The sequence below is a fragment of the Alligator mississippiensis genome, chromosome 6, assembly GCF_030867095.1.
Source record: "Alligator mississippiensis isolate rAllMis1 chromosome 6, rAllMis1, whole genome shotgun sequence".
NCBI classification, from domain to species: Eukaryota; Metazoa; Chordata; order Crocodylia; family Alligatoridae; genus Alligator; species Alligator mississippiensis.
In genome coordinates, this window is record NC_081829.1 from 1081494 (window position 1) to 1108383 (window position 26890).

Here is a 26890-nt window from a genome sequence, read left to right on the forward strand (position 1 = left end):
GCACGAGTGACAGCCGGACCCCAAGAGGTCAGCTACAGTACCCAAGCAGCAACCCAAGGCCAGGCACTGTCCTTGGCCACGGGCAGGGAGTGTAGCAGAAACACCCTCCCTGCCAGAGAAACCAGGCTCTGAGCCAAGCAGTGCAGGGGTAAGGCATCCCCGCTGGCCCCAGGCCCAACACAAGCCAGCAACTTGACAGTGCTCTCCACGGGCTAGCCCAGCACACCCTGGTCCCCCGAAGGATGATGATGCCTGCTGTCCCCAACAGCACCTGACATCAGGCCTCCCATGGCTGGGAGCTCTATGCAGCATGCATGAGGAGTGCCTAGCACCTTGCCTGTGCTATGACAACACCAGAGACCTCCCCAGGGAGCAGGCAGCAGGCAAGCGCCAGGTTCTGTCTGCAACCCAGGTGTCAATGCACCTGCTAGGGGAGTTCAGGTACAGGACGTACGGGTGCAAGAGGCAGACGGCGGGTCCAATGGGGACCGGGAGTAGTTCTTCTGGCATGTGCAGAACGTGGCGGCTTCCTGGAGGGAGAGGCTGTGCTCGGGGCAGGGAGTGCAGAGAGTGAGCCGGGGTGACAGCTTGTAAAACCCAGGGCGGCAGGCTGCAGAGAGACAGAGAGAGAGAGAGAAAGAGAGACTGTGATGGAAACCAGCAGCCAGCTTAGAGGGGCTTGCCCACTGGGGGTGCAGGCAGGGCAGAGGCAATTTCAAAGCAGCAGCCAGAGGCACTAACCCTCCACGTACCAGGTCACAGCAGGATCAGGCTTGATCCTCCAGGAAGGTCTGTGAAGAAGGCAGGCTGCAAGCAAGCACATGCCACATGCTGCCACGCACTTACTGCGGGACTAGGCACACAGGCTCGCTGTACCTGCTCCCCTGTGCTGTCTCACTCATGCGAGCCCAGACCGGCACCGCTACACCCAGCTGTGCTTCTCTCCTGCTTGTGGAGGCAGCCACCCCCACCCCACCCCACCCCACCCCACGCCAGGCAGCAGCAGCTACCCCTGGCTTCAGCAGGAAGGGGCTGCGCAGCATGTCGCTCAGCTCTTCCATCCCTGTCTCCTATCCCGTCAGCCCGTGTCTTCAAACACAATCGCTTCTGTGGGTCTGGGATGGGCTGCTGCTTACGGGCAGCCCCAGCTCCCAGCACTCGAGGGGCTCAGCTGCCGCAATGGCGCCTTGTAGAGATTAGGCCAGAGCTCTCTGGCTCGTTAACTTTTACTGTGCTCTAATACACGCGGCTGCAGTGGGGATGTCAGGACAAAGTGCCAGACATGCCGCACCAGCCGGGGCTGGCTTTTATTTACAGCATCGCGGAAGGGGACAGGACAGATCAGGCATAAATCCCATGGGCGAGTGTTTCCGCTCCTGCCTTGCTTTGGGACTCCCATTGCTCTACAAAGAGGAAAAGCAAGGAGCACCCAAGGTGGAGCATGGGACCATTTGCTAGCCCATTTTCTGCCTCCAAGGCCCTGCTCTCCCCTGCGTGGAACCGGCTCCAGCACGGACTGCCATCCGCGGGCTCACAGGGTGGGGAAGGGACACTGGGTTTCTCTCTGATGACACTGCTAGCCTTTCCATGTCTGCTGGAACGCCTTGCTGCTACAAGCCTAGGTCTGGGCACTGCCGTGCCTGAGCTCATCTTATCTGGTCACCAGGAAACCAGAGACCCCACCCCAGGTGAAACAGGGTGAGGGGAAAATGTGTCCGAGCTCCTGGGAGTGACAGGGGTTGTGCAGAGACAGACGCGGGCAGACAGCAGGGCCCAGGTGCCCCCGAGGTCAGCAAGGGAGAGCGTGTCCCAGACAACCAGGGCTACAAAAAGCAGTCGGCTGTGACAGACCAAGCGGGTGCATGAGCACCTGGGATTCAGGAACAGCACCAAGAGCATGCTGTTTTGAGAGCGGGCAAGGCCACACCATCCCAATCGACATGGTCATGCACCTGGCCACATGCCTCTGTCACCAGGGGCAGGTTTGTGAGCATGTGAGACAGGCTGCAGGAGCCACGAGACACCTCTTTGTGCCTGGAGGGAGCGTGAACTACCTTTGGGGCTGGACTTCACTCTACTGCTACTGCCAACCTGCCTGGGTTAGATGATACCAACCAAGAGGAAAACATTGCTACTTAAACCGCAAGCCCCCAGGCAGCCAGGCCTGCCCCTGGGCTCCCATCAGCTGCAATCCCAAATCAAAGCAATGCACAACCATCCAGCCCCTACAACCACTGGGAAGCAGCCAGCAACTCAGGTGCTAGCAGCACCTTCTCCAGTGGATTATCGAGTGCCGTGGAGAGGTACCTGTGTGGGCTTCTTAATCATGCAAAGCTTTAGCAACAGCTGCTGCCAGCACCAGGACTAAAGTGACTGCAGTTTTATGTTCCCCAGCCCCATTTCCAGTGAGCTTGCCTCAAATACCAGATGAATTGTGACCTTCAGAAGTACCAGCTTGAAAAATGCTACAGAGGAGTGCAAATACAGCCTTCGCAAGAGAAAGCTGAGAGCTGATCTTGTGGCTACCTATAAATTCATCAGAGGAGGGCAGCAGGGAATAGGAGATGCTTTATTTACGAGGGCACCCCCCGGAGTAGCTAGGAACAATGGCCACAAATTGACAGAGAGCAGATTTAGGTTGGACATTAGAAAGAACTTCTTCACAGTAAGGGTTGCCAGAATCTGGAACGGGCTTCCAAGAGAGGTGGTGCTCTCCCCTCCCCTGGGGGTCTTCAAGAGGAGACTGGATAGACACCTGGCTGGGGTCATCTGGGGTTAGCACTCTTTTCCTCCAGAGCTTTGCTAAGCACACCCGTGGAGATCAGTCTAACAGCCCCGCGCTGCCTCTGTACTCAGCAGCGACCTGGACAAGCAGACAGCCTGTGTCACAGCCCAGGGCTGGGGGACACAATCAAATGGCCCCGGCAGCCCCCAGAGACTGCTCACTGGCACAGAACAGAGAGGGCAGGAGCCACTTCTGCTTCTTGTCCTATTAAGCTAGGGAGGAGCTGGGTGCCCCTGGTATCTTGCTGGCCTGGTCCTGCACTGAGCTGTGTTCTGCCTTGGCACTCTTCCTGACTCCTGTCTCCAGCAATTCCCGGGTACGGGCATCCATCCTGGAGAGAACACAGGGCTCGTTATGTCACCAAGCACTGGACCTGGGCAAGACACTCCTGCTTGTGCCCTGTGTTGGGCAGAGCAGCAAAACCACTCTCCTGTGCAGACTTGGTCAGACCAACCCTATACAAGCAGGAAACATGCGGGTATCAGGGTTCGGGCCGGGCTGAGAGCCGCAAACGTCGGCTATCTCATCAAGGGAAACAGAATGCTTGTAGTGACCTGGTGCCTGTCGTGGGTCTTGGGGATGGTGGCAGCAATAGGCAGTGCCCAGGGCAGGAGGGAAGAGGGACCCTTACAGAGGGAGTCTGGCTGTTCTCCTTCCTCCATCCCCAACTGGACTGACCTGGTGCCCAATGTGGGTCTCGACAGTAGCAGCAGCAACCAGCGCAACCCTCATGCGGGGAACATCTGGCCATTTTCCCCTAATATCATTCCCATAGGAATGAATGAGGGTAGATCTGGTCAGGCCCCTTTTCCCTCGGTCTTGAATAGCCAGGAGAGGTGAGCTTATGGGCAGCATTTGGCAGAGGTGGGGACAGTGAATAGTGGCTCAAAGCACTTCTGCCCAGGCTCACCAGCATCCTGAAAGGGGGCACGACAGCAGCACAGCTCCCCACTGCACATGCAAGCCCCCATCAGAAACCAGGCATGGCCCCTAGCCGTGCTGATACCCCACACTGCTGTGGGGTTCCCCAGGGGAGGGAATGGGAGACCTCACCAAGTCAGGCCTCTCTCAGAGGTGTTTCAACCACAACTCCCAGGGCAAACCAGGGCTATGGCAGGGGTCACACAGGGTCACACGAGACACAGGGATGGGGCCTGAACCCAAGTCTGGAGGCTCAGTGCCCTGTGTGCTGCAAGCACGGAGCTCAGCAGGACCAGGGCAGTGACCAACCGCCCTGGGGAAAACAGCCCCGAGCCCCGCAACCAAAGGCACACAGAAACATGGCAGCTCTGAGGCCTGCCCTACTGCTCAAGTGATGGAGCCCGTTTTATAATGAAGTGGAAGCAGAGGGCATTGACCTGATGCCAGACCCATCTCCCAGGAGGATATTAGAGTCTTACAGTGATCAGCACCAGGCGAAGCTGCTGGCCAGTGCCTCGCCGCCTCCCCCAGACCTCAGCTGTCAGCTTGCAATCTTATCAAGGGCAGGATTCAGTTCAGAGCCAAGCCGTGCATCTCAAACTATAATTGCATTGGCAGTAATGCGTCTCCCAGGGAAAAAGACAATTGCCTGTAAGAGGATGGGAGGGCTGGCTGGAATAGTGCTAGTGGCATCTTATAACTCAGTCAAGAGCTTGAAGGAAATTCAATCTCGGCCGCCTTGACTAAGAGGAGAAAATCTCTCCAGCCATTCCTATCTAGCTGCAGCTGGGGGGGAGGGAGGCTGCTGGATCCGAGCCGGGCGCAGGCACCAGCCAGGCAGGCAGGCATTCCCACCGCTGTGTCCACCGAGTGGGGAACCGGGCACGGAGGAAACAGATTTTATCCCCAAAACGGGAGCCTGGGTCAGAGAAGACGCTAGCTCTGCTTGTGTCCAGCCACTGCAACTTAACAGCTTTGCTAGCTGCAGCCAATGCCTTCCCCACCCCCCTGGACAGCGCCTGCCAGGCTCTGCATCCTGCCGGGGCGCAGCTCCAATGCATTCCATTTAAATCAGGCCAAGGCTTTTAATCAGGCAAATGTGAGCACGAGCATGCTATTGCTACTGAACCTGACCCCGCGAATCAGTGCTGGCAACAACCCCGCGCTCCCTTCCTGCGGGCATTAGCCTCCCCGTTAAGGGAAATGCAGCTGTCACTTTGCAGCAAGGCAGGGCAGGGACCTGGCTCACAGATCACCCCATGGGCATGTGCAGGCAGGAGACGAATGACTGGGTGGGATGGCGTCACCATGTGGGTCCTGGAACGGAGCCTCGAGCATTTCCCGTTAATGCTAATCTGAAAATTGCATCAGCCTCTGTCGCCCCTGTGGCACCCAGGACAGCGTCAAGACTGAAGCCAGGCATGAGCCAGGCGGCCCTGCTTCATGTGCTCTCAGCGAAGACCCCCAGCCCCAGGAGCCCAGTCATGGGGCAGGGGACAGCAAGGTTAAGAGGAAGCCTCTGTCAGAAGGACGGAGCAGGGAGGAACTGGACTGGCTGCTTCGGCTCTGGCTTGTCCCAGTAGCTGGAGTCCAACGCCTCCTTCCTGTCCTCGCCCCCAGCCTTACCTGCTGCATGTTATAAAGCAGGGCAGACAAACACTGGGCTGGGCTGGGCTGGGTCAGGGCAGGATGACCCTGCCTTGAGCAGGGGCTGGACAAGACATGACCCCTGCCAGCCCAGCTGTGCTAGGACTTCATGCCTCTGCTCCAACTCCGGATGCCCGATTGCCTTGCCCAGGAAAAAAACTGTTCCTCACCTGCTCCCTTTTGGAGCCAAGGGCAGAGCTCTGCACACAAAGGGCACTCTGATGGAGACGGAGGGTGTCATTATCCATGCTGGTCTTGATTCCTTCCTCTCCCCCACTTATTTTCTCTAGATGTGAAATGTTTCTTTAACAACAACTGGAGGAGCTTTCCCAACTGTGGTCCCGCAACAGCCACCATGCCACCTCAGCAGTCCACCCTAGCTCTGTGCCTTCTGCCAAGGCTCCCATGATCAACCCCCACGTTCACTGCCACTGTGCCATTCACTGTGGCTTTGCAGCCACCCGGTCAGCCTGTCTTCAAGGAACCAAAGTCTCTCCTCCTTCCCCAGCCAGGAACGGATCCCTGCTCTGAGAATCCTCCGACCGCTGTCCTGTCCTGCCTGCTCTGCCCCACGTCCCCAGCATGGCTCTGTTGGCAGTTGAATGCGTTCTGCCTTGTTCTCACTGTCTCACCTCACTCATTCATCCCCAAACCCTGCAGGCATCGGAAAGAGAGAACCCGAGCCTGAAGGACACGGCCGGCAGCAGCACTGCTGAGCCGAAGCTCCCGGTGGGAGCGGAGGAGCCGTGTGCTCACCAGCCCCAATCGATAGCGCCTGCGGCCCCCCCGCTCATCTCTGCGATCGTTCGTAATTAACGCTACAACTCGGTTTCTTGCAAAATCAATACTGTTCCGTTTGCGGTGTTTGACTCAGTTCATGGGCTTTTACTGCCTGTTAATTCTCCCAGCTGAAGCATCGGAGGGTGTGCAGCTGTCAGGAGGCCACTACGCAGAGGCGACAGGCTAAGGAGACAAACCCCACCGCCCTCGCGGCTCCGGCCAGCGAACGCAGGCAGGCTCTGACTGCGTCTAGACAGTTCAAACCCCACGCCTGTCCAACGATGCGGAAGACAGACAGCAGGCCAGCAGACACGGTCCCTGCCAGGGCTGTCAGGGGGATGATGGGCCTGCTCCCAGGAGAGCTGAGTGCTCCGAGTCCCCACCCGCCCCGGGTGCCGGTGGCTGGGAGGCCGGTCATCGCCCTGCGGCAGATCGGCACCACATCGTCTTGCTAAGGCACTTCCTGGAGCTGGTGTCCAGCTCCCTGCACCCAAAGGAGTGGCACGGCCGGCACACAAGCCCACACACACACACGGGCCCTATACACATACACAAGACTTATACACACATCCTGTACACGCACACACAAGGTGGGGGCTGCGGCTGCCTTGACTGCATCACCTACCAGGAGGCCCATTTTTCCTCTCCCCCTCCGCCCCAGCCCACAACTCTGTCTCCAGGGCTGATTTTTTGTCACCTCCAAGATTGATGATAGCGCCCAAAACCTCATCATTCAGCTTGCTGAGCAAGAGGCAAGGGCAGGACAGAACCAGCTGACGCTGCACTCCGGCCAGGACCTCGTTCCCTGGGCCTCCCCTCCCCAGAATTAACGCACGCTGCGTCTCAAGGTCACCGTCACCTTTGCATGCATTGGACTGAACCTGGGAGTGTAGGCGCCTGGCAGCGGAGCCCCCAGCCACGGGCCCTCCACACCGTGCCACTGGCTCTCCACCACCCTTCCTGGCACCCATCCTTCTCCGTCCGCCCCACATGCACCCAGACTCCCTCCTCTGACCCAGCCAGCCCAGCTCTGGCACAGAGGACAAAAGGGAAGACAAGACAGAGGGGAAGATCCCTGGGGCACGGCGGGATCTGCCCAGCTCTCGGCCCAACGCAGCCCAACATTTCCCAGGCTGCTTCACCGGTGCTTCTCCCCCGGCTCCAATGTGATCTCGGCAGTGCCTTGTCCACAGTCTGCACAGATGTCCCAGCCACGGGGACGTGGAGCAAAGGCATCCAGGCCTGGAATGGGTGCAAGGTGATGCAGGGTTCAAGCTGCCGCTCAGACTGCCTCGAGGTGTCAGAGGGTAAAGAAAGGCCTGGACTCGTGGAACCGGGCCCAGTGCCGGTTCAAAGCTCTGCACCACCAACACCGCTGCTTGTCCCAACATCGGTCTCTGCTGTCATCTGTTGCATAAAACACCCCCTTGTTCTGACGCAGCTCATTGGGGAGCGATCTCCACAGAGCCAAGCTCCCACGCGCCCAGCCCGGCTGCAGGCTGGCAGGCCGGCTTCCCATCTGTCTTAGCTCCGTTAATCAGGCTGCAGAAGTCGCTGTTTGTTGTGCTTCCGAGGCTTTATCAGGAGATCAAGAAGACGCACTCCTTGTCAGCAAGGACAGGAACAAGCAGATAACGCTCGTCCAGCCGGCATGCGGGGGCTCAGATCCCCTTAACCCCCTTGTCACCAAACCCCTGGAAAGCGGCGTCGCAGCTCCAGAATCTAGCAAGTCTCCCCCCATATCATGACCTCCCTCCCCACTGATCGCCGAGGTGCCTTTCCCTGAGCATCCTCCACCTGCAGCCGAAAGGGACTCTGCCTTTTTAGCATCAGCCAACATTTAAGCTCCAAAGCAGGCTCCGGCTTGTAATATGAACGCTTGACGTTCACGGATGCTCGGCACAGCTGACAGAAGCCAAACGGCAGGCAACACTCGGCCCCCTTGGAAATCGAGGTTTTGGCACCCCGAAAGAGGCATCCAAAGCCTGCAGCTGCTTTGCTGAACTTAGCCCCAAAAGGTTCAAGGAGCTAGTCTGTGAATGACGTGCCAGACATGCTCTGCTGTGGCAGTCAAATGCAGGGGGGAAACACAGCCGACCTTGTAGACAGCTCCATGCTGGGCCCTGTTTGAGCACGGATGCAGCCAAGCGAGGACAGCTCATCGCCAGCCTAACTTCTCCGGAGTCTCCCGTAGTGATGCTCAGCTTGGGCAAGTCTGTCCCCAGCAGGCATGCCAGGGAGGATCGGAGAACCGTGCCGGCAGCACACGAAGCCCACGCTCCGCACGGCTGCCCACGGTCTGGAGAGGAGCGGCTCACCCAGGGCAGCGAGCATCGGGTCGTTCTGCTGAACCAGTACATTGTTAACAAAGCCAGGGCAGCAGCAGGACATGCCTAGAAGCTGCCACCCCACACTGTTCCCTCCACCCGGCAGGGAGTGCTGCCAGTTCGGCTGTGAAACAACACTGGCATCGGCCTGCCCGCAGCCAGCCCAGCCCTGCGCCCTCTCGTCCGAGACCGGCCCTCCACATCCTTCCATGCCAGGCGCCTGCCAATTAGCTGCAGTGCAGAGGGGGTGACGACAGTGCTCATGCCAGGAGGAAGGGGTGGCATAGCCAGAGAAGCATTTCCTACCAGCGCTACGCAGAGGAGGTGCAGATCGGCCAACGGCTCTGGCATCACGGCCCCTTTGCTACCTCTGCCCTGGTACAAGCCAAGCGATGGATCCTGGCCCTGTACACCTGCCCTGACATGCCCCGGTTGTGCAGCCGGACTTGACGGGCCCAAGAGCTCCACACAGCTGTCTTCCCAGCTCCCCACGTGAGACAGCCCCTCCGCCCTCCACCCCACGGGCTGCAGAGACCGTGTCCTGTCCCACGCTGGCCAAGGCAGGAAGCAGAGGGAAGCCCACACTGGCTGGGCTGTGCTGCAGTGCATTAGTTACCAGGCACCCCCAGGCACTGGGTAAGCAATACCAAGCATCCTCTAAGCCAGACCAAGAGCAGAGAGGTAGCAACGTGAGAGCTCAGGTACATCAGGCACTGAAATAACTTGAGGGGCCAGGGCACTTGGAGCATCACCGCGGTGCCCGGGGAAGCCTCTGCCAGCAGCAGGCACCGTGTGAAAGATGCCAAATGGATCCAGCCTGGGTTATGCCCAAGGCCTGGGTGACAAGCCTCAGGTCTGCTGGGATCATGAGCCTTTTCCCTGGACTGCTCCAAGCCACGGAGGCAAAGTAATCAAACCCACTGACTCAAAGCTGCTTCCCCATCCCACGGCACTGGGCAGGGCCCCATCCCCAGGAGCTCTTCTGACATGCTTCTTCTTGCTGAGGACTGACATCTCTCAATAGCTTAATTTCAAATCACAAAGCCTCTCCAGATCCAACCACGCACTATTTAAGGAAGCCTGCAGCTCAGGAAATCCTCAAAGCCTACCACAGCTCATACTCCATGGCCCCAGCTGGAAGGGCCAAGCCATGGACTGAAACATTTTATGATCCCAAACACAGCTCCTGGGCATTGCTAATCCCCCCCATGCCACATGCCCCCAACAGAAAGGATGCAGCCCAGCTAGCAGGCTGCTCATTCAGAGTCTGAGCACCAGGTACCAAGGTGCACAGGGGAGAAAATGCTAAAGCCTGGATACAGCCAAGAAAGGACAGCACGCCTCATGTTAAACTGGCTGCTCTCAGATATTTAAGTGGTAATCTCCTGAGCTGGCGAAACCACCTGGCCAACGAGCGTCCTTGGGAAATAGAGCGGCTGTCTCGCCTTCCCCAGACATGCTGGGTTTGCAATCTCGCCTTGTCTTATTGCAAAAACCGTAATCAATATTTTGCAGGCAGTGAGCGATACTGTTACAAAGCCCCACTGCGAGGAAGAAAAGGAAATCTTGTACGATCTCTGCGCTCGCAGAAGAGGGACAAAGCCGGTGTGAAAGGGAGATCAATACCACGGGCAACCAGTTCTTCAAGGGAGAGTCATGCTCTTCCCTTTTAAACCCCTCTGATCTCGGTATCTTACTGCTTAAATGGAGACCTCCGGCTGTGCCACTTTGGAACAAGGGGGAATTCAAAGGGAGCCCAGCTGCTGCAAAAACTTTTTTTGCTAGCTAACTTTCAATAACATTTTTCACAGCCCACCAGGTCCCCGGAGCCTCTGAAGGCCTCGGGACAACACAGCAGCATAATTTGTGCCCCTGTTAAATGATCTGAAGTACCCTGAAATGAAAAGCTAAGTCCAGATGCCCAGTCTTTGTGCCTCTCCTACAAAGAGATCTTAATAGGGGGAAATTAAATTCGCTGATTTAGTCTAGAGAAAAATGAAATAGCCAGAGTGTATTCAGTAAGGCAGCCTTGAAATATCCCGCTGTGTGAAGGCAAGAGGAATATATTCACTTGAATTCAGTGCAATAGCAGTACTGAGCTGAATCCAATACAAATATTGCTCTTTATGCAGGAGTTTTCCCCAAGGACACATAAAAGCCAACACAGACAGAAGCCAAGTGCAATTTACTGCTGTCTGTTTCAATTCCCTAATGCAATTCTCCGAGTTACAGGTCAGTCAGTGCGGTGCATAGGAATGTCCTCAGATCACAACCTGGAACCTCTCCGCCTCCCGGCTCCGAGACCAAAACGCTCGTCCCCTCCTCTGCCTTCCAGCAGGGTAATCAGGGCACCCCCCTAGCAGCCGAATAGCTCTAACCTTCAGCCTGAGCAGGGATTTTGCAAACCGGTTGTGCTGCTTGTAATTTTCTGAGTATTTTTCTCCAAAATGAAGTGTCACGGGGTAATTTGTGCCTGGCTCTGCTGTGATTTCCATAGCCATAATTATTTCAGACACATGGTAATACAGTAATATAATATGCGATCCGGCACAATAAACATCTCCCAGCTTGATGAGCACTCCAGCAAGGAATTTGCAGGGGAAATATATTTTGTTAAGGTGTGTCTGGATGTGCGAACGGAAAAGGGGCATCAGTGTGTGGCAGGATGGGCTCAGAATATAGGCTGTTAATGGGATGGGAGAGGATATAGGAGTGGGCCTGGAGGGGGGCTCCACAGGTCACAGCTAGTCCAACCCCCAGCCCTGTCCCAAACCATCCTATACAAATTCATCGTCTAAATAAAGCAAGGGAGAGCAATGTCCTGCTTCTGTGAAATAAAACCCCACGAAACATGGATGCTCTCAACTCAGCTTCTCCGCTTGCACTGAGATGCCAGGCCCGTGCTCTGCTGGCACATGAGAGCCAAAGGGGCAAGGAACCAGCCTGCTTTTACTCTGACAGCTGCCAAAGCTTGCACCCAAGAAACAAGAGCAAAATAAAAAGCTCTTAGGTGACTTTTTACAACAGAAACCCCCCTTAAATCTGTGTTTCTAAATTTATATCTCTCAGCAACTCCCCTTTGGGGGTGTGCAATGGTCTATCGCCCCAGGGAGACGAGGTAGAGCTGCGCGGCAATCAAGAAGGCTGACATGATGGAAAATAAAAGCCGGGTGGTATTGTGTGAATCACTGGGCTCCCAAGAGAAAAATTCATCCTTAAACTCCGAGCGGTTTACTATGCATAATGCTCAGGCAGCCGCCAGAGACAAAGCTAGCGCAGGATGCACACACAGGTGTACAAGCTCGCGGAGAAAGGGGGAAACAAATGCCAGCAGCTGGGCGCTGCGCCTTGGGAGCCATCCACTGCATCCGGGCAGAGGGGACAGGAGGCTCCTGAAGCAGCGTGCTGAGGGCCAGCATGTCTCGCTCCAATGCTCTCTCCCATCACGAGATGCTGCCGCGATGCACTATCATGACGGGAAGTCTCAACGGAAATGTGATACTTCAGTCTACAGCCACTGAAAGACCCTCCCCACCGTGGTTGCATGAGTGTGAGCCAGAGCCGGCAAAGCAGTGCACACACGTGTTCAAGCACATACCTTTTGCCAAGTCCAAGGCCCAACTGCGCTAGCATGTGGGAGCAGTGGACGTGGGAGGTGCAGCTGCCCCAGACCCATGTGGACCCCCATGGGCTCTGGACACGCTGCTTTTCTGGGGCAGCTCAGCTGGCGTCAGACCTGCCGTGCTGGGTTCCAGACACACACAGAGCAGCCATCTGCATACGCCAGACAGGCCCAGGCAGGGAGGGACAGAACGCAGCAGTAAGCAGCCCCGCAGCACCGCTGTTTCGTGGCAGCCAGCTCGGCTACGTGGGACCGGAGGGGCAGGAGAGAGCCGACGTCACGTGCCCTACCTGCAGCAAGCAGAGAAAGCCCAGTCCAGGGAAGGCGAGAGCAGTCTGGAGGGGCAGGAAGCAGAGCGCTTCCGTCTGCTCCTCCACGACAGGCACCCGGGGCTGAAAGGCTCCATCACAACCTCCCAGCACCAATGCAGGGCACTGCTGTCTTCTTACAAAGCAAAGCCCTCCTGGCCGGCTGTTCTCCAAAGCCTGCGGCTGCCCAAAAAGTCTGAAGAGGGTTGACAGCATGTGTCCTGGGCAGTTTCGCGGGACAATCCTGCCTCCAGCGGCATTTTCATGCTGAGCGTCTGACCCTTTTGCTGTTGTTGGTGAAACCCATCACTCAGCTCTCTCCAAGGGCTCTGCCCACCTGCCCCTCAGTCAAGGGCCCAGGAAGCCAAAGCACAGAAGGCTTCGCCCTCCCAAGGTATCTGCTATACAAAACAGGTGGCATGCACCAGGCCTTCTTCACGCACCAAAACAGAAGGGCCCTAGCTCAGGTGCACTGTCCCCCGCAGGTCTGCGGCAATGAGAGCAGGCTGGGAGGTGTCTGCAAAGTGCCATGCTCGTGCCTGCAAATGGACAACAGGGCAGACGTGGGCATGACCAGGTGGCAAGGGACACTTACCCAGAGCTTGGGGGAGGCCGGCAGCACACGAGACCACTGGACCACAAGTCCCAACAGACGGGCGAGGAGGAGGCACCCACAGCATATACAGGCTGAAGGTTTCCCTGTGGCAGTGCAGCCTAGATTCACAATACCCAGAGCAGCAAACGGATGGGCTGATGGGGCCAGGAGGGGCAGCGGGCCAGGGACGGAGCAGACTTTGCCATCACAAGTCTCATCTCATCCTTAACGCAGGGCCCCCAGAACAGGGCAAGCCAGCGGTCTGCTCCCCACGGCATAGCCATGAGCACGCATCAGACAGCCTGTCCCTTGCAGCCAGCACTTGTGTATAACAGCAACGACTCGCTGATCCGGCCTCCCACCTCCACTCTGCATTGAAAGCAATCGCCGTGTCCGCTGTGGTTCCACTCGCAGAGGCCCTGGACCTCAATGAGGAGAGTCCGGCCTTCCTAACAGAAGCCAGGCTGGCGAACAGAGAGCCCAGGGCAGTCAGGAAGGAGGCCGTCTAGAGGCACCCCTCGCATCTAGCGCACCTTGCTAGGAGGGTGGTGAAGCACTGGAGCAGGTTATCCAGAAAGGTGGTGGACTCTCCATCCTTGGAGGTTTTTAAGACAAAGCCTGAGCTGGGATGATGTAGTTGGGCTAGATGTGACCTCCTGAGGTCACTTCCGACACTCACTTTCTAGGATTCTACGAACTGCAAGTCAGTACAGGCCTGGTGTGCAACTTTCTCTTTCCCTAAGCACCACCGAGACCCTCCCTGCTGGAAGGGCAGCCTCCTGGCTCCACAGGGTCTCTGGGCCTCACCTTCAGCCTTGCAGATGCTGGCAAACCCCAGCAAGCCCCGCGTGGACAGACACGCAAAGCAAAAACGAGCAGAGCTGGGCGCCAGCGCCCGATGTTTCCAGCAGGAAACAGAGAACTTTGAGAGCAAACCTGCATGCAAATGGCAAAACTCCAGATGGCAGAAACAAGGTCTGATGCCAGCTGATGCCCTAGCCCCCTTCTTTGCCCTCCGAGCCTGCCCCAGGGCACTCCCCAGCAGCACAGGCAGTCCAACATAGCTGGGTCCTGGTGTCACAGCTGACCCCAGCAATGGCCTGTTCCACAGTGCCGGGCCCAGCTGGCTGCACATGGCTCCGTGGGATGTCTCGCTTGGTTATTCGCTGTCAAACTCAGTTTGTCTGTCCCTATGTGCTCCTGACAACATCTCTTTCCATTACAGCCTTGGGGGCACAGGGGGAGGAGCTGGTCAGACAAGGCCAGAGGGAATAGGAGACAAAGCCAATACTGGGAGGAGAAGTCCCTGGGGAAACGTGGGGGGGCCGTGGATGCATCTTGGCTCCCTGCAGCTTATCATAGGCCACAGGCCGCCCTGGGGCTCACAGCACACAAGCCAGGGGGATGTATATGAGCCCCCAAGGCTCCCTGAACCTGTCCAGGTAGGACGGCACCCAGCACACGCCAGGCGCATACAGCAGCTTAGCAGGGCTCCGTGCCACGCTTCCAGCTGCAGGACGATTGCAAAGGCCTGTCCTAGGGCAGTCACACTGGCTGCAGCCAAGCTTTGAACAGGGCGTTGCTAGCTCCCCTGCCCAGCCTGCCCTGGACTGGGCTGCCCTTCAGCCGTGAGTCAGACGAGAAGCATAAGCATCAGCTGATGTTTAGGACAGAGATACCTGCTGTGTGCAGGATATCCAGCCAGAGTGTGCTGAGCTGCCCCCTCACCGCTGCCTCTGGGGCACTGTTGGATGAGGCAGCTTGCCTACTGCTGCTGATCACAAGGGCGGTAGCTGTGGCACTGCAGTGCTGGGATCTACCAGGCACTGAGCAATGCTGTGCTAATGCCCCAAGCCGGCTCTGCATGTGCAGCTCCAGCCCCACGGCCGATACCACCGCGTGAAGCCGGGTGCAGGGTGAACACCTCCCATGCCATGCTCTGTGCTCAGAAGAAGCTCAGCCACTGGGGAGAGGGGCTGGCCTATTCAAGGCCTGTGACCCAGCACGAACGAGGAAGAGGAGGGCTGCAGGGCTCGGCTCCCCCAGCACTGAGGGGATGAGCATCAGTCACTATTGAGTGCAGGAGAGAGGGGCATGGCCTCTTAAGCAGAACTCCCTAGACCTCAAGTGCTGGAGGCTGCAAGTGAGGCAGGGAAAACCCCGGTCAGACCCAGGTCACTCTCCCTTCCAGTCTCCGCTCTCTGCTGCTGTGACACAGGAGACTGGGCAAGACGTCTGACCCAGTCAAGGGCAATTCTTATCTTCTGAAGGGAGGGCATCAGAGGAGCTTCTGTGAACAGCACACCCCCTCCGGAGCTGGAGCACATTCTGGACTCGCCAGCAGCAGCAGGCAGTACCTGGAGCGCAGGTGCAGGGGAGGGTGTTTTCATGGTGACACACAGCTTGGTGCACAGTCCCTGCTGGCAGCGAAGCAGGTCTGCAGCGGCGAGGAAGCACAGGCCTCTGCCCATCCTCCCTTCTGGGCAAGCCGAGATGCACAGAGGGATGCAGGCGTCCCTGAGCACCAGGCTACCTCCTACCAACGGGAAGCTCTCAGGTGTCATTTCCACCCCGAGGATTGAGTGTGAAGGCAGAGTCAATTAGACCAGCTCCCTTGTTATGGAAATGTGCAGCTTATTTCCATATTCATGGAAGAGCTTGTCATTAGCAGGCGCCCGTCATCTGTCACTGCTCAGGTGAGGCTCGGTCCCTGTGTCAGGGATCTCGCTGTAGTCCCTGTCACCCAGAACACTTGTTAGAGCGCTGCATTCAAGCTGAGCACTTGTCAGTGCCCCACACTCAGCTGACCATGGGGGCAAGAACAGCAACCGGGAGGGGCAAGACTCCAAGAACCAGGTGGCCTCCACCCTCCCAGGGCTGCTGACCAGTCCAGCTCCTCCAAGGGGAAGCCAGGCTAGCAAGGGGGCCAGCTGAGCCCAGTCCAGGCAGTGCAACCTGGCAGCAGCAGAACAGTCCTTGTGGGTCCTGTGACCCCCTCCCAGGCCACGGATCTGGAGCACAGACAGTGCCCGTGTCCCCGCATAGCAGGTGCCAGATAAGGAGGCAATGCTGGGCACCGCACTGACCCTGGGTGTCCCTGGACCTGCTTCCCTGAGCAGTCAGATCTGACTCTTTGCCCCAGCACCGTGCTTGGCAAGAGAGGCTCCACGTCCCTTGCAAACCTGGCTTCGGTAGCGTCACCCCCCAGAGGGGAAGATATCCAAAGGCCAAAGGAACTGCCTGCTAATTAGACCCCAACCCACTGGAAATGAGAACCGCTGACAGGCAGGTGCGCAGGGGAGCCTGCCACAAACCCGCAGAATGCTAACGTGGGGCCGGCGTGCGCCACGGCTGTCAGGAGCAGAGAGAAATAAATTGAAAAGGAAACTTTGCTCCAGCACAAATTTACGTGTCTGTCAGGGAAAAGTGGCTGGCGGCTATTTTTGGAAACTGGCCTCCATCATGTTAATTCGACGTCTGGTTGAAGTTGTCTCATTTGCAACCAACCGGGCTGGCAAATATTAACCTTGGGCTTTGTTGAAATTCTCCTTGCAGATGCGAAGAGGGGTGGGGTGCGGAGGGGGAAGGTGAGAGAGAGAACTTTGCAGCGAACGCCAGGCACAGCCTCCACTGCCAGGCGTTTTCCTGCCAGAACGGCATGGCGAGGTGCTGCAGAACAAATGATAGGAACAGGCCAGCAACCGTGCCTGGAGAAATTAAGGGTAAAAGGACACAGCTGCTGAGGAGCTGAGTGGCCGGCTCTGCTCAGCAGCACTGCAACAAAGCCTTCCCTTCGCTCTCCGTGCAGTCGCTGGAGAGAGGTAATCACGCATCAGCAGCTGTTTGCAAGCGTGCACAAAACCACAGGGACTTCCCTAACGTGTTTACAGTGACAGAGCCACTCACTGAGCGGGGAAGAGTGCTACTGCGCCCCACCCCAGAGCTAGCTGCATTTGGGGGACTGGTAACGGAGACAGGAAGCACATGGGATGAACGGTGCTGTGCAGGGAGCTGGGCAGCGACGAGCTTTGGCTTTGCTGCAGCTGTAATTACCGAGTGCCATAAATCTTATTACCCCTTTCCTATCTGTGCCGATTGCAATGAGAAGCCATGAGCGCACCCTGCATACAAGGGGGAGTTCAGCCTTAAATCACACCAGAGAACACTACTGAGCTATCGCTTAATTCCCATGCAAGTTGGCGTCTCCCTGAGCAAAAACAGCATCTCCCAGGCCCTGCTGCTCTCCCTGTCCCGCTCAAGCTGCCCCACACACGTAGTGGAGCGGCCTGCCCAAACATCACCTCCTCTACAACCGCAGCAGCCCTGTGCCCAGCCAAGCAGGCCAGGTCCCACACTCCAGCTTCTTACACCCAACAACAGAAAGCACCGATCGGTCAGCCTGGCTCCGGGCTCTGCATGCTCCCCACAGGCCCCCGTGGCAGAAAGCCACCTTTGTTTCTCCCCCAAAAACTCTGCTCTGTGACAACTTTGACTAGGATGGGCCCAGCAGAGGGTACATACCTTTACCCCATCTCTTTGGGTAACCTGAGCTGGATACGTTCCTGAGGGAGGGGGGAAACCTGCTCCCTCTGCCTACCTGACTGGCATCACATACCTGGGTGAGGGGCATCCTTCCTCGTGGGCTAGAGTCTGCCTGGCAACTAGTGATGTATTTCAAATTGGTTGGCTCACAGCCAACAGGTGCTGGCCTCCATTGGACCAGGTAAATGAGGTCACAAGGGCTATATAAGTTAAGGACTGCCCAGGAGTAGGGCGAGCAGCAGCCATGAGGGATACTCAGGAACAAAGAAGAGCTGTACCATCTGAAACTTGCCCTCTCTCAAAACTCGTGAGCAAGGACCTGCCTGCCTCCAGAGGGAATCTCCAACTGTCTCTGGATGGTACTTGTGAGTAGCTAACTGCGATCCAGCTAGACATATAGCTTGCAGCAACTCAGATGTGAGATCAAAGGCTACCCAGCCACAGGAGTTTGCTCTATGGGATTTCTCTGATATTGCTCTACCCTGTACCCTATTCTAACCCTACCCTCTGTAACCAATAAAGTTCTCCTTTGTACCTAGTGTGAGAGACTTATTGGGAGTGGGTCTAGATTATACCTAGGAGAGCCCTTGGGGCTGCAGACTAAGGGAAACTATCCTTTTTGGCCCCCGTCTTGGGGAAGTGCCCCAAGTTCTAGTACTGGGTTGAGTACCCATAGGACTATTAGGTCTGTGTTTCCCCAAGGACACAGGCCCCAGACAGTCCCTTCTTGGGGTGGTGGCAGCATGCGTTACCCCCGAACTCTGCGGTGGGGCTCGAAAGGGGGTCTGCCAGGGCCCTGGAGAGACACGTGGAGTCCGGAAGGTGGACGGGCGTGGTGAGGTGGGAGGCTCAAAGCAGGAGCTCCTCCTATTGGCCCACCACACCCACCATCCAGAGAAGACACTCAACCCTGCAAATGGGACACAGACCCAGGAGGGATGCCACCTGCTTGCACCAGCCTACACCTTTCTCCTTCCCACCACTTCATTGCCTGCTGATTTTGAGCGGGTACAGGGAGCCTGGACAGGAGCACAGACGTCCAGGGGCCCACGCTTGGCTTTTGCTGAGAGTTTCAGGGTGCCATAAGGTTTTCAGGAGGCTGGATCTAGGGATGGGGGCAGGGACACCAGCCGATGCTTTGTGTTGGAGGTTCCTTTGTGAAAGGGACAATCACAAGGGTTCAGGTGGACCTGTCTAGGCTCTGGGCCACAACAGGAGGACAGCCTTGCTGGCGGCCTGGCCAGCTCCCTTGATCTGAACCCTGGGCAGTTCACCACACAGATCTTGAGCAAACAAGCAGCATCCTCCCAGCATAGCAGAGCTGCCCTCAGGTAAGAGGCACAAGGAAGGCGAGAGCCACAGGCACCCCTAGCTGCCAATACAGAAGGCTCCTCTCACAAGGATCAGCAGGGGCCAGTCAGCACCATGCTGGGCCACACGCCAGGAGCCACCACTCCATGGCACCCCAACCCCCATGCCACACAAAGAGACGACTGATGTGGGAGCAGAAGAGCCTGGCGTGGGGAGTGGGGAATACAGTGCCCCCTCTTTGCATGGGCCCACAAGGCACCTAGGTGTCTCCACCTCCACGAGAAGTGGCCCTTGTCCTTGCTGAAAGAGCCCGGCCACCTCCCCGACCTCCACCATCCATCTCTGGAAGAGATGCACTTTGTTCCATGCTAATGAACAGCCAGGGGGGAAAAAAAAAATCCCGAAAACTTTCAGTGCCTCCAAACTCTTCTCTGCTCTTGGACCAGCCACCAGAGGCAGCTCCGCAGAGTGACTAATGACCTGCTTTCTGAGAGAGGGGAAAAGAGCTTAATTATGTCCATTAAATTACTTCAAATATTTTTCCTAAGAGAATATGAATTATTTAAACTCAACACAGAGAAACCTGAAACATCAGCCGGGGCCTTCTGGGACTCACTATGTCAATTCCCCGCTCCAAACAGATGGGGAGGCATGGCGGGCTGCCACGCATGCACTGGAGCAATGAACAATACCCAGATTTCACTCCAATTGCTTTAATGGGGTCTCCTTAAAGAGGGCATTAAGTAACTATTACCAAGAGCCCCATTAGAAGGCTGGCCTGCCTTCCAGAGGAGGAGCACAACCAGCACCCGTCCCCCTGCGCGTGAAGCTCAGTGCTTACCAGGTCGTCATTGTGGGACAGAGCTGATCCCTGAGCATGGCCCTTTGTTTTATTGCACAGGAGGAGTCGGACCCCCCAAGTGACCGTCACAGATCCCCTGAGGTTTTCTGCAGCCCACAGGCCTGTCCAGGCAGAACCCAGCTGGGTTGTAGCCCCGCGACCCTCTGACAGTCGCTGCACCGGGCAGCGACTCGTAGGATGCTCAGAGGGTGTCTGATTTCCAGTATTGTTCCAAAACAGAAAATTTCCAAGAAACGAAGTGCGCGACTCACACAGCTCCCACCAAGCACAAGATCAGCCCCTCCTAATGTCCTGGGCCCTGCCAGCCTGGGGGGCAGAAAGCTGCTTTCTGCCCTGCAGTTAGCCAAATTGACTTGTGCCCCCTACTTCCCCACGCTCCTCTCCCCAACACCACTCAAGTTCCCAGGTAGAGTAGCTGGGTGCTAGCCTGTGTCCACATGACTTTAAGAGATGTTTTTGGTCATGCGAATCTCTCCCCTCCAGAAAATGCCCCCTTCCTGCCCCACACACCCCTGTGTCAGGAACATCGGTGATGCAGAGCCCTGTCACTCCAAAGCACATAGGGTGCAACCCAGGGTTGTCACATGCAACAGGCGGGTTAAGGCTACAGGGAAGTAATTTTCCCCATGGCAGCTATGCCATTCCCAAGAGACAGAGCCACAAGGGCACGTGCAGATGGCCTGATATGGGCAGGAAACCCCAGCTGCAGCAACTGGCACAGGGTTACCCTGACATTCAACTTCCACCAACAGCAATATTTCAAACCAGGCTGGGCCTTGACTAAGACCCAACAGAACATAAGTTATATTAGATAGTGCCCCTCCTCTACTCCAAACTCAGATGCTCACTCATCCCCTCTCCAGTCCCGTGCATTGCTTTGCTCTCACCCTCATGTCAGAAGCACCAAAGTGATTGTGACACCAAATTCATTACAGTGACACCTGTTCAGGAGGAGCTACATCTACTTTTACAGCTGCCATTGAATGTAACCTTGCAAGTCGTGAAGTCACTAAATTATTAAGTTGTCTCCAAAACAGGACAATGAGGACATTAAAATGACTGCAGAGCATTACGGTGTGAACGCACCTGCCAGCGGTATTGGCTGCCGTTCTGAGCCCACAGCACAGCCAGCTCTAACGGCACAGTGCCATCACCAGGGCAAAGGCTGGGCACCCTAATGGCAAGCTGGTAAGTGGTTATAAAGCCATGAAGAGAGTGACAAACTGCCCTTCCCCTCCCTACATGGAGCACCAGGGTGATGGACACGGTAAAACAAAATAGCAGGGACGCAGGAACGAGTCAGGAATGGACACTTTACCTTCACACCCGCTGTCCTTCTCTTCAAAGCCGGCGCTGCACGTACACTTCCCAATGGGCACCAACCACTCCCCCTCCGCGCTACAGTGCATCCGGGGAGGGTTATCCAGGTCCACTTCGGAATGGTTGACACAGGCGCCCTTCACTTCGACCAGGGTGGCGAATGCAGCCTCGGCCACGGTGTCGGGGAACACGGCCAGGTTCTGCACCGTGGAGAGGCACTTTTTGTAATAGACCCTCACAGACACCAGGGCCACGCAGGCGCCCACGTCCTGGAAGCCCAGGTGGAAGCCGCGCTTGGTGAGGTGCCCGATCTCCCGCAGCTCCGTGTTCAGCTTCATCTTGCGCTCACCCAGGTCACCCTGCGTGAAGCTCTCATCGGCAGCAATGGTGTCGATCTTGGTGTGCTTGCTCTCACGCAGGCTGTGGCCCAGGTCAGCGTCTGCCTCTGCGTAGTACAGGTTGAAGGTCTCCTTGCAGGTCCCCGCCACGCCAGGGATGCTGTTGCAGTCCCGCAGGGTGAACTTCAGCTCAATGAAGATCCGCTGCCCGTCACGGCGTGCGATCCAGCCCGTCTGCAGCCAGTTGTTCTGGTTTGCCTCCATGACATTGCAGACCTGGTAGGTGCGGATCGGCTTATAGTTTTCATCCACGCCGCTGATCTCCTCCCACTGTGGAAAGAACAAGGAACAGTTACACCTCAGTCACAGCTACTCAACACCCCCCTCCAAGCCCAGACACACAGCTCCTGGCATGCATGCACCACCCGTCACAACTCCTGCACCGTGCAATACACGATGCCATATAACACGCCTCTCTGCAGTGCTCATGAATGGAGACAAGGCCCCCCACATCTTTTCAAGTGTGACCTCTGCAGGGCTTGGACCTCAGCGCCTGGCAGGCTCTGTCTCCTCAAAGCCAGGCCTGTGCTCTGGCTTTTCCCTCTCAGACAGTGCTATGCAAACTCAGCTCATGCAGGGAAGCAGGGTGGGATGGTGGGGCCGGGAGCCAAAGCTCTCATGAAGCAAACTCATCCAATTCCCAGGAAAGAGGTCCCTCCTGGGAACCATGGGCAAGGGTGCTGGCTGCTGAAACCAGGAGCAGCTCGCCATCCCCCATGAGGGCTGACTCCAGGGCCATTCGAAGCAAACCCATCTCCAGGCAGCAGCATCAAGCAAACGCAGCAACGGAGTTTCCTCACAACTCCTAGGTCTCAACATGCAACTTCTCCCCTGACGGGGAGGACGGGGGCAGGAAACCGCCTCTAGGCACAGCTACAGATAGCCCAAGGGTGAGGCACAGGCATCGCAGACACTTGTGTATCCCAGCTCCCTGCAAGCTGCTCTGGTTTGTCCCCTGCTCAGCAGGGAGCCGAGCGAAAACTTGAAAGAGACAGGCCTGGAAGCCAGCCACACATTAAAGCTTTAATTGACTGGTGCTCGTTTGCTTATTACGAGGATGTAAAACTCGTTTGGGCAAACTGCTCCAAGTTTGCTGCCTTGCTGTGACACAATCGATGCAGCCATTTGCCCCGCTCCGCTCCCCTGGGCGCCCAGGGCTGATGAAAGCACTACTCAGTCCAGCTGTGCTGCGTGTCAGGCAGTCAAGCCACTGCTCGGAGAGAAAAACCTGCTCCTTCTTTCCAGCCCACTGCTGGCACTTGGGGCTGAGCAGCACTTTGCCCACCTGCCCTAGCAGGGCTATTCTGTGACCAGAGGCCAGTACCGCTCTAGACCCACAGTGGCCAGGGTGGAAGCCACTCCCCAGGGCCAAAGCCTTCCACACCCTGCCCCACAGAGGCTGCACAGCTCGAGAGCTCACCCATCACCTCCCTGCAGCTGCACCACTGCCAGCAGCAGTGCACGGTGCACGGACTGGATCACCGGAGCCGTGAGGCCGTTCCCCAAAACAGAGGGCCCAAAACTGCCACTCTGAATTCACCGGGCTTCTCAGCCTATGCGGCTCACAAGCACCAGCAGACACATTCATTGCCATTCTTGACAGGACGCCCCCCATACTGGGTGCCAGGGGCTCCACCAGTGACAGGACAGCTTCACTTACCCCGTTCGATGGGTGCGAGGTCCAGCCCAGCTCTGCCTGGGACTCCTTGGAGTCCAGCAAAATAACTGCATGGAAGACAAGAGAGTGGGAAGTGAATTTAGAAGTCCTGTATCTGTTCTCAGCCACCGGGAAGCACCCACCCAGCTCAGCCCCCGGGTTAGGAAGCAGTGGTTCTGGTAGCTCACCCTGAGCAGACAAACAGGTGGAAACGCTGTACCCCTGTAACAGGTGGAAATGCACCCACGGGGCAGTGCCCCAGAGGCTGTGAAAGGAGGCTGCAGAGCCCTCTCATGCCCTTTGAAATCTCACCCATTTTCACTTCCACCTTGATCACACAACCTCACACCTCTGCAGGCTCTTCCAGCGCCTGCTGTGCCTGCTTCTATCCGCCGAGATCTGAGGTGCTACTCCAAAGCCCAAAGAACCATCTATGGGTCAGCTTCCTGCCCAGACTTGTGGGCCTCTCTCCTAACTTGCAGCAATCAGATCCATAGGGAAGACTGATCCATTTTACAAAGACAAGGAGAAATGCAGAACACACCACATTCTCACGCTCCAGGGGTCAAATCCTGACCCACTGAATCACAGCACGTGGCTGAAGCGCTTAGGTACACAGAGCTATAAAGCCTCTGTCTAAAGACAGATTGGCATGCAGCTCTCACGGTGCAAACCTTCCCGAGGCTGCAGCCAGCTGAGCAGAAAGTCACGATCCAAAGCGCCCCAGGAAAGTGGCTTCGGAGCTCACTCAGTAGTTTAATCTTGAAGTGCAGGATTAAACACTGCACTAGGAGCCACTCCTCCAGACCTGGAGGATGACAAGCAATTTGGCAATTATTGCCCAAACTTAAATAATTATGGGGAGCAATAAAACCTAACACGAGAATCAATGTTAGACCCCGCAGCGGGGCAGGCAGAGGAAAATACGATCCGAAAGGCTGCCAGCGAGGGCAGAGTTTGCAGGTCTCTGCTGCTACCTTGGGCACGTTCTCCACCAGGAGCTTCACACTCCTGGACAGAAACTGCAGCATCTGTACGCGCGAGGGTCTGGAACCCGCCGGGTTTTCCAAGCCTGGAAACTTCAGCTCCGGACAAGGGGGTTTGTCCTGGGGCTGCACATTCACGGCGGGATCTCGCAGCACAGACAACAGGCTGCGTTACAGGGCGCAGGAGTCCGGTGCTCACTAACTTCACCGCCCGCTCCCCCTTTCTCCCCGCTCGGGCTCCTCTCCATCCGCACGGGACAGGAGTGCCAACGGGACGGTCTCCGGCCGCTAAAACGGCTGCCAGCAGCGAGCGAGGCTCTGCGGGGGGGCACCAGGGGAGATGCCGGCGGGGCTCGACACAGCACGGAGCAGGGAAGATCCCGAGTGCCCCGGGTTTCATCCCGGCCCCAGCGCCGCGGGCACCTCCCCGAGCCTCCCCTGGGCACGGGGCTGCCTCCTGCTGCGGGCTAACGCCACGCGACTGCCGGCTCGGCGCCCCCGTCTCCGCCGACAGCGGCTGGCTGCCGCCACGCGCGCCTCCCCTCCGCCGCGGGGATCGAGCCGCCGCCGGCCCCAGCGCTGCACGGCTGCAACGGGCATCGCCGCCAATCGCTCGAGCGGCGACGGAGCGCGGCGCGGCCGGGAGCCCGGGGAGCCCTGCTCCGCACACGGCACGTCGCACGCACCGGGGGCCTCGGGGTGGGGGCTCTGCCCACACAGCAGCCCGGGGGAGGGGGGGGGACTCTCCGCCTGCCCCACGCCCTGGGGGCAGCTGCAAGCAGCGCAGAACACCCCCCCAAGGGAAACTGAGGCACATCCCCCCCAACGGAAACTGAGGAATAGACCCCCCCCCTCCCCCAAGGGAAACTGAGGCGTGTCCGTCTCCCCCAAGGGAAACTGAGGAACGCCCCCCCAAGGGAAACCGAAGCATGTCCCCCCCCCAAGGGAAACTGAGGCATGCCCCCCCAAGGGAAACTGAGGCACGAACCCCCCCGCCAAGGGAAACTGAGGCACGGACCCCCCCGCCAAGGGAAACCGAAGCATGTCCCCCCCCAAGGGAAACTGAGGCATGCCCCCCCAAGGGAAACTGAGGCACGGACCCCCCCCCAAGGGAAACTGAGGCACGGACCCCCCAAGGGAAACCGAAGCATGTCCCCCCCCAAGGGAAACTGAGGCACGCCCCCCCCCCCCCCCGCCAAGGGAAACTGAGGCACGGACCCCCCCGCCAAGGGAAACCGAAGCATGTCCCCCCCCAAGGGAAACTGAGGCATGCCCCCCCAAGGGAAACTGAGGCACGGACCCCCCCCCAAGGGAAACTGAGGCACGGACCCCCCAAGGGAAACCGAAGCATGTCCCCCCCCAAGGGAAACTGAGGCACGCCCCCCCCCCCCCCGCCAAGGGAAACTGAGGCACGGACCCCCCCGCCAAGGGAAACCGAAGCATGTCCCCCCCCAAGGGAAACTGAGGCATGCCCCCCCAAGGGAAACTGAGGCACGGACCCCCCCCCAAGGGAAACTGAGGCACGGACCCCCCAAGGGAAACCGAAGCATGTCCCCCCCCAAGGGAAACTGAGGCACGCCCCCCCCCGCCAAGGGAAACTGAGGCACGCCCCCCCCCCCGCCAAGGGAAACTGAGGCACGCCCCCCCCCCCCCCCCGCCAAGGGAAACTGAGGCACGGACCCCCCCGCCAAGGGAAACCGAAGCATGTCCCCCCCCAAGGGAAACTGAGGCATGCCCCCCCAAGGGAAACTGAGGCACGGACCCCCCCCCAAGGGAAACTGAGGCACGGACCCCCCAAGGGAAACTGAGGCACGCTCCCCTCCCCAGCCCAGCCCAGCCCAGCCCCGGGACCCTGAGGCAGGCCCCCCGCCCCGCCCCGGGCGCGGGCCGCACTGACCGTGCTCGGCGGCGGCGGGGGGCGGCGGGCGCAGCAGCAGCAGCGGCAGCAGCGGCAGCAGGGCCAGGCCGGGCCCCGGCTCCATGACGCCGCCGCCGCCGACTCCGCTCGGCACCGCACCGCACCGCGCCAGCCACCGCCGCCGCCTGCCCCGGCCCCGCCCCGCCCCGCCCCGCCAATCCGTGCCCGCCTCCGCCCCCGCCGGCCAATGGCGGCACGAAGGGGCGTGGAAGGCACTAGCCAATGGAAGGCAAGTGGGCGTGCCCCCAATCGGAGTACACGAGGGGGGCACCGCAGCCAATCAGCGGGTGGGCGGGCGACTCTGCGGACCAATGACAGCGTAGGGGCGGGGCCGCACGTGCCGCGGGCTGAGTTAACCCTGTGCGGCCCGGGCGTTCACGCTGAACCCTAACGACGGCGGCCGCCGGTTCGCGGAGCGACGCGCCCGGGCCTGCCGGGCCGAGCCGGGCCACCGCCACCAGCAATGGCCCGTGGAAATCAAATAAATTATAATAATAATAATAATAATAATAATAAATGTGTAAAAAATAATTAAAAACTAAGAAAAGGCGGTACTGTGAGCTACAGCCCCGAGGCGGGGCGCTCCCCGGGGCGCGGGGAAGGCCCGCGGTGCCCCGCGCTCACCCGTGTTCGTGATCAGGGAGCTCCCGCACCGCCGGCGGGCCAGCGAGACGACAGCCGGGGTTCCTCGTAGCCAGAGCCATTCCTAGGGGAGACCGTTCCACTCGCCCAGGAAGAGACGCGCTCTTCCGCTGGCGTTACAGGCTCCGAACTGCACCACAATTTCACGCTGTGTTAGCTCCGAGGGTTTCTCGCGCATATAAATTTTTAAGGAGTAAAAGAGGAAAAACCCAGGCACTTGACCTTTAATCACGGTTATTTGTGCGATCAGTCAAGTGTGGGGAAAAGCT

General features: G+C 58.1%; 1 protein-coding gene across 4 annotated transcripts in view; it reads right to left on the reverse strand.

Annotated features, from left to right (window-relative positions):
- Window positions 1-26080, reverse strand: part of EPHA10 (EPH receptor A10) — a 58038-nt gene extending 31958 nt beyond the window's left edge. For 2 of the 4 annotated variants that reach the window (XM_059729456.1, XM_059729458.1), the window contains exons 1-4: window positions 25959-26080; window positions 23079-23143; window positions 21019-21688; window positions 455-610 (exon numbers count right to left, since the gene is read on the reverse strand). In XM_059729456.1, coding sequence (XP_059585439.1) covers window positions 455-610; window positions 21019-21688; window positions 23079-23143; window positions 25959-26043 — 976 coding nt within the window. In that variant the 5' untranslated portion in view covers window positions 26044-26080. Of the gene's footprint in view, window positions 1-454; window positions 611-21018; window positions 21689-23078; window positions 23144-25958 lie in introns of those variants that run through there. The other 2 variants (XM_059729457.1, XM_059729459.1) reach the window with 2 other exon arrangements.
- Between the last annotated feature and the right edge of the window lie 810 nt (window positions 26081-26890).